This window comes from Rhinoderma darwinii, chromosome 1 (assembly GCF_050947455.1).
Source record: "Rhinoderma darwinii isolate aRhiDar2 chromosome 1, aRhiDar2.hap1, whole genome shotgun sequence".
NCBI classification, from domain to species: Eukaryota; Metazoa; Chordata; class Amphibia; order Anura; family Rhinodermatidae; genus Rhinoderma; species Rhinoderma darwinii.
In genome coordinates, this window is record NC_134687.1 from 637,983,575 (window position 1) to 637,991,615 (window position 8,041).

The window sequence follows — 8,041 nt, forward strand, 5'->3', positions numbered from 1 at the left end:
CAGTCATCACCCAGACACCTCCAGTGCTGTTACTGTAGAATTTCCCAGCATTCCCAGCAGTGTCACCTCTCCAGTCAGCAGCACAGTCATCTTGTAGATCAGTTCTAAGATCTTCTTCTCATGTATCCGGGAGTGAGGGGGAGGTTCTGTGATGGGGCTCTGACTACTGCTCAATCCTCCTGACTCATGGATGATGGGAGTCGTACAGTCACCCGATGTCTTCTTCACTATTGTGTACTCCTGTGTATGGAGAGAGACACTTAGAGAACTGAACACAGTATCCCCCCCCTCAATAAAGAGAGGGAGATTGTGACCCCGCTGTATAGAGCTCTAGTGACCCCACATCTGTAATACTGGAGACCTCACTTACAAAAAGACATTGAGAAAATAGAACGAGGCCAAAGACGACTACAAGAATGGTGGAAGGTCTGAAGAACAAAACTTCTCAGAAGAGACTTAAAGAACGTCATTGGTATCTCCTGGAGGAAAGAGGGGAAATAGTGGAAACCTTTACATAGGTTACAGGAGGGAAGAAACTAAACACAAGAACAAGGGGCACAATCTGACATTAGTTGTGGAGGGGATCAGAAGAAATGTCAGAAAATATTATTATACTGAGAGTAGTAGATGCTCGGAACAAACTTCCAGCAGATGTGGTTGGAAAATCAGCAGTAAGTGAATGTAAACCTGCCGGAGAGAAACATAGATCTATCCTAAGAGAGAACTAAAAAGAAATAATATTGGGGGACTAGATGGACCATGTGCTCTCCTCCTGCCGTCATCTTCTATGTTTCTATATAGAGGTCATCCTGATCCTCCTGGTTCCTGGTCATTCTCATTGCTCTACAACATTACTATTGCTGCATTGGTGACATGACACATAACTGACCATATTGGTGGCTGATCTTCAGCTTCTTGACGTCACTTGGAAGGTCTGGACGCTGTTATACAGGACACTGGATTCTTCCTATTACTTCCTATTATGTATTGTCCCTTCCCTATGTGTGACTTGTTCTATAATGTAGAAAAGTTTACCTCTCCGCTCAACAGGTAGATGATCTCCAAGGTGAAGTCTAATATTCTTCTGCTCATCTCATTCCTGTCCTTGTCCATGCTTGGTGGGTCATTCAGGAGAAGGAACGTTGTGGAGGAGAAGATGAGAAACTGGAGAAACTGGAGGATCTAGTACTGCAGACGTCTTTATGAAGAAAGGAGAAGATGGAGATCATACAGGGGACAACATCATGTGTGACATACAGAACCTCACTTATTCATCATTGAGAGAAACATCTTCTCAGAGCCGTCACCACATGGAATAAAGGGGTATTCCCAACACGGACATTTCTCCCCAGGATATGCCAGAAATGTCTGATAGATGCGGCTCCACCTCTGGCCGTGCTCGGCTGTTTCTGGAACTCCTATACAAGTGAATGGAGAGAGTCGTGCACATGTGTGGTCACCTCTCCATTCATTCTCCACCTGGATGTAGTCATCATCTCACCGGGCGGGTCGAGGGACCCCCGTTCTCCACATAAAGATGGGACCCCCATATATCAGACATTTATGGCACATCTCTCAGGTGAGAAATGTAAAATGAAGACATTCCCCCCCCCAGACAATGAAGACCTGACTCATGGCGGATACTGGGGAGACATTGGTGACATCTCACAAGACGTGGTTTTTAGGTAACGTTTTTGGTCATGTACAAAATATAAACATCATAAAAAAATAATAGATAATAAAAAGTCATAAAAAACTACAGCTCTCCCCACAAAAAATAAGCCCTCACTCCGCTGCATCGACGCAAAAATAAACCACAAAAAAAACAATGAAGGAATCAGAAATTTTCTCCCCATTTCACCCCACGTAAAGTTTGCAGTAACAATATGTGATACTTTTTATGACGCCCTTAAAAACTACAACTCGTCCCGCAAAATATAAACCTTCACACTGCGGCACTGACAGAAAAATAAAATAGATATAGATCTGAGAAGACAGAGGGGGAAAAACGAAAACTAAAAATGGCCTGGTCATTAAGGGGTTAACCTGCGGTGCGGATATCGGATTTATATTTCGGATTCGCTGCACATTTGTTGCAGAATTTCCCCATTAAGTTCAATTGGAAAGTCAAGTTCCGCAACAAACACCATTGTTCCCAGAATCCTCTGCGGCTGCACCGCGTGTTCAAGCCCAATCTCAAAAATGATATTTAATAATGAAATGTAAGCGTACTGAATAGTATGTACAGTATCTGCACTCAATACTTGAACGGAGCTCCGACTCTGCATGAATTACTGCATCAATGTGGCGTGGCATGGAGGCGATCAGCCTGTGCAACTGATGAGGTGTTATGGAGTGCTCGAAAATCTCCTGGTAGACGCTGCGCTGACTCTGGACATGATATAACACAGTGGACCAAAGTCCTGTTTTCAGATGAAAGTAAATTTTGCGTTTAATTTGGAAATCAAGGTCCCAGAGTCTGGAGGAAGAGTGGAGAGGCATCAATCCAAGTTGCTTGTGGTCCAGTGTGAAGTTTCCACAGTCAGTGATGGTTTGGGGGTCATGTCATCTGCTGGTGTTGGTCCACTGTGTTATATCAAGTCTGGAGTCAACGAAGTGTCTGCCAGGACATGTTCGAGCACTTCATGCTTCCCTCTGCTGACCAGCTTTATGGAGATGCTGATTTCATTTTCCAGCAGGACTTGGCACCTGCCCACACCGCCAAAAGTACCAATACCTGGTTTAATAACCACAGTATCACTTCGCTTGATTGGCCAGCAAACTCGCCTGACCTAAACCCCATAGAGGATATACAGGTTATTGTCAAGAGAAAGATGAGAGACACCAGACCCAACAATGCAGACGAGCTGAAGGCCGCTATCAAAGCAACCTGGGCTTCCATAACACTTCAGCAGTGCCACAGGCTGATCGCCACCATGCCACACCGCATTGATAACACCTCAGCAGTGCCACAGGCTGATCGCCGCCACGCCGCATTGATAACACCTCAGCAGTGCCACAGGCTGATCGCCTCCATGCCACGCTGCATTGATAACACCTCAGCAGTGCCCCAGGCTGATCGCCTCCATGCCACGCTGCATTGATAACACCTCAGCAGTGCCACAGGCTGATCGCCACCATGCTACACCGCATTGATAACACCTCAGCAGTGCCCCAGGCTGATCGCCTCCATGCCACGCCGCATTGATGCAGTAATTCATGCAAAAGGAGCCCCCAACCAAGTATTGAGGGCATATACTCTACATACTTTTCAGTAGGCCAACATTTTGGTATTAAAAATCATTTTTTAAATTGTGCTTATTTAATATTCCAGTTTTCTGAGGGATTAAATTTTGGGTTTTCATTAACTATTAGCCATAATCATCAACATTAAAATAAAAAAATGCTGGTAATAGATCACTCTGTGTGTAATGAATCTATATAATGAGTTTCACTTTTTGAATTGAATTACTCAAATAAATTAACTTTTTGATGATATTCTAATTCATTGAGAAGGACTAGTATATAAAAAAAGAAGGCGTCATGTGACCCCTGCAGCCAATCATAGGCTGGAAAGGTCACATGTCATTATAGGGGCCTCCTGGACACAGAGCAGCCAGAAGAGCAGGGAGGTGTTGCTATGGTAACGCTCGGAGAGCTGAGGATCGGCCTTGTTGTATTTCTGTAGTAGATATTCGGGAGGATTATACGTCCACCATTTGGGATGAATATTCGGGGTGATTTCCTTGCGTGTTGTGGGTCGTATTCGCTACGTGTGAACATTCCCTTAAACCGCACCGTGAACGACATTAACAAGAAATGTATAAAAGTCAGTGAATAAGTTGTATGTACCCATAACCTCCAACCATCCCGGATTCAGTGGGATAGTCCCGGATTTCGGGCGGTGTCCCGCTGTCATGGGCGGCTGGTGGTATGTACCGGACTCCTGGCGTCAACTGTATCTGCGTCCTCAGGTATAGTTGAACCCAATGCTGAAGCAGGGAACTGTCAGCTCCCTGCTTCAGCATTAGTACAGAGGACTCCCTGGGCACAGCGCTACTTCAAGCTCTGGGCCCGGAGAAGTCCTTAGCCTCACAATCCATATATGGACAGTGACGCCAGTGGCTCCCCCTGGAGCGGAATCCCCGGCCACAGTGCGGCCGATGCTCTGGCCGGGGATTCCACTCCTAGAGGGAGTTCCAATCGCTACAGGGGGGGGGTTGCGCTATCTACAGGGATGTGGCACTATCTTTAATGCGGTGTGGCACTATCTACATGGGCACTGGCACTAGGGGCAGCTTAGGGGGCATTATACTGTATAGGGGCAGCTATGAGGGCATTATACTGTGTGGGGGCAGCTATGGGGGCATTATACTGTATAGGGGCAGCTATGGGGCATTATACTGTGTGGGAGCAGCTATGGGGGCATTATACTGTATAGGGGCAGCTATGGGGCATTATACTCTATGGAGCAGCTATGGGGACATTATACTGTATGAGGGCAGCTATGAGGGCATTATACTGTATGGAGCAGCTATGAGGGCATAATACTGTATGAGGGCAGCTATGGGGGCATTATACTGTGTGGGGGCAGCTATGGGGTATTATACTGTGTGGGGGCATCTGTGTTGGCATTATACTGTGTGGGGGCAGCTATGGGGGCATTATACTGTATAGGGGCAGCTATGGGGCATTATACTGTGTGGGAGCAGCTATGGGGGCATTATACTGTATAGGGGCAGCTATGGGGCATTATACTGTGTGGGGGCAGCTATGGGGGCATTATACTGTGTGGGGGCATCTGTGTTGGCAGGATACTGTGTTGGAGGCAGCTATGGGGGCATTATACTGTGCTGGAGGCACTATGGGAGCATGATACTATGTTGGAGGCACTATGGGGGCATTATACTGTGTGGGGGCAGCTATGAGGGCATTATACTGTGTGGAGGCACTATGGGGGCATTATACTGTGTGGAGGCACTATGGGGGCATTATACTGTGTGGAGGCACTATGGGGGCATTATACTGTGTGGGGGCAGCTATGGGGGCATTATACTGTGTGGGGGCACTATGGGGGCATTATACTGTGTTGGAGGCACTATGGGGACATTATACTGTGTTGGAGGCACTATGGGGGCATGATACTGTGTTGGAGGCACTATGGGGTCATTATACTGTGTTGGAGGCACTATGGGGTCATTATACTGTGTTGGAGGCACTACGGGGGCATTATACTGTGTGGGGGCACTATGGGGGCATTATACTGTGTGGGGGCACTATGGGGGCATGATACTCTGTGGGGGCACTATGGGGGCATTATACTGTGTTGGAGGCACTATGGGGGCATTATACTGTGTTGGAGGCACTATGGGGGCATTATACTGTGTGGGGGCACTATGGGGGCATTATACTGTGTGGGGGCACTATGGGGGCATTATACTGTGTGGGGGCACTATGGGGGCATTATACTGTGTGGGGGCACTATGGGGGCATTATACTGTGTGGAGGTACTATGGGGGCATTATACTGTGTGGGGGCACTATGGGGGCATTATACTGTGTTGGAGGCACTATGGGGGCATGATACTGTGCGGGCTGCACTGCGTGTGTATGGGCGGGGAATGGGCGGGATTAGAGGCGTGGCTTACGCAAGACCCATCGGTTGTCCCTCTTTACGCTACTTGGAAGTTATGAGATATATGTACCTAATATTATGTCATTACAAAATACTAATCATCCCACAAAACATCAGACACTCCAAAGACCAGAAATAACAACTTACCGCTCTCTGAAATTCCTGCACTACTTACCCCAAAGAGGCCGGCACTGAAGGGGTTAAATCCCTGCTGTTTGGGGTTGAGTCCAGTGGGCGGGGTCACACAATGATTCACAGCTCTCTGTATACACACTCATACAGGGGTGACTGATAACAGAGAGGACACCTGACAAGCGCTGCTCTCTACCTCTTACACGGCAATAGCTGAAAGACCTGTGATGACGTCACCACCATGTGAATTGGGCAGGAGGGGCGGAGCTTATAAGTGGAGGAGGGGTGGTGGGTGAAAAATCTGTGCCGATATCAAGATCACGTGATCGGCGCATCAGGGGCGGAGCTTAGAAGTGGAACGAATGAGCGATGTATGAAGGACCTTTTACTCATGTCATCTGACGATGATCAATTGACATGAGGAGTAATGAGGATCATGTGACCGATGAAGGAGCAATTGGAGCTAAGCAGTGCAAAATATAATTTGTTTTTGCTAAAGGACCTGTGATTACGTCACCACCATGTGACCGGGGCAGGAGGAGCGGAGCTTATCAGTGGAGATGAGACGTGGGCGATGGAGGACATGTGATGTTGATCACATGACACGAGAGGCGTGTCTATGTGATGGGGCGGGCTCCTGTGCTGTGTGGGGAAGTGATGACGATCACGTGACATAGGGGCGGAGCTCTGTGAGGGGGCGTGGCTCCTGTGTTCTTTGGAGAAGTGATGGATTCAACGTTTTCTTCTATCGTTTATCAGAAATTGTAATAATAATAACAGTCTGGACATGCTGGGAGTTGTAGTTCTCTCTTATACCTCCTCTCTGTAGTGTCTTCTGATATCACATGATAACAGTCTGGAGATGTTGGGAGTTGTAGTTCTGTCTTATACCCCTCCCTGTAATGTCCTCTGATATCCCAAAATAACATCCTGTACATGCTGGGAGTTGTAGTCCTCTTCTCTCTTATACCTCCTCCCTACAATGTCCTCTGATATGCCATAATAACAGTCTGGACATGCTGGGAGTTGTAGTCCTCTCTTCTTATACCTCCTCCCTGTAATGTCCCCTGATATCACATAATAACAGCCTGGACATGCTGGGAGTTGTAGTCCTCTCTTATACCTCCCCCCCTGTAATGTCCTCTGATATCCCATAACAACAGTCTGGACATGCTGGGAGTTGTAGTTCTCTCTTATACCTCCCCCCTGTAATGTCCTCTGATATCCCATAACAACAGTCTGGACATGCTGGGAGTTGTAGTCCTCTCTTATACCTCCTCCCTGTAATGTGCTCTGATATCACATAATAACAGTCTGGACATGCTGGGAGTTGTAGTCCTCTCCTCTCATACCTCCTCCCTGTAATGTCCTCTGATATCACATAATAACAGTATGGACATGCTGGGAGTTGTAGTCCTCTCCTCTTATACCTCCTCCCTGTAATGTCCTCTGATATCTCATAATAACAGCCTGGTCATGCTGGAAGTTGTAGTTCTCTCTTCTTATACCTCCTCCCTGTAATGTCCTCTGATATCACATAATAACAGTCTGGACATGCTGGGAGTTGTAGTTCTCTATTATACCTCCTCCCTGTAATGTCCTCTGATATCCCATAATAACAGTCTGGACACTCTGGGGGTTGTAGTCCTCTTATACATCCTCCCTGTAATGTCCTCTGGTATCCCATAATAAGTCTGGACATGTTGGGAGTTGTAGTTCTATCTTATACCTCCGCCCTGTAATGTCCTCTGATATCCCATAAAAACAGCCTGGATATGTTGGGAGTTGTAGTTCTCTCCTCTTATACCTCCTTTCTGTAATGATATCACATAATAACAGTCTGGACATGCTGGGAGTTGCAGTTCTCTCATCTTATACCTCCACCATGTAATGTTCTCTGATATCCCATAATAACAGCCTGGACATGCTGGGAGTTGTAGTTCTCTGTACTCTGGAGAACCATTTCTGGGGTGTGTCTGGACATATTCGGCACTGAAATTACGTCTCTATCTGTAAAAACTTCTGTGTAATAATTTCTGCAAAACATCTGTGGGGTGAAAATGCCGACTATACGTCTAGATCAATTCCTTGAGGGTTGTAGTTTCTAGAATGGGGTGACTTCTCGGGGGTTTCCGCTGTACTGGTACCTCAGGCCAATGCAACATGGGGCCTGAAAACGAATCCTGTAAAATCTGAGCTCCAAAAACCAAACGGTGCTCCTTCCCTTCTGAGCCCTGCCGTGTGTCCAAATATCAGTGTACGACGACATATGGGG

General features: G+C 46.9%; 1 protein-coding gene across 1 annotated transcript in view; it reads right to left on the reverse strand.

The window, feature by feature from the left end:
• Positions 1-5,958, reverse strand: part of LOC142655485 (uncharacterized) — a 72,074-nt gene extending 66,116 nt beyond the window's left edge. Inside the window, exons 1-3 of the mRNA XM_075829753.1 lie at positions 5,810-5,958; positions 1,036-1,198; positions 67-240 (exon numbers count right to left, since the gene is read on the reverse strand). Coding sequence (XP_075685868.1) covers positions 67-240; positions 1,036-1,113 — 252 coding nt within the window. The 5' untranslated portion in view covers positions 1,114-1,198; positions 5,810-5,958. The remainder of the gene's footprint in view (positions 1-66; positions 241-1,035; positions 1,199-5,809) is intronic.
• Between the last annotated feature and the right edge of the window lie 2,083 nt (positions 5,959-8,041).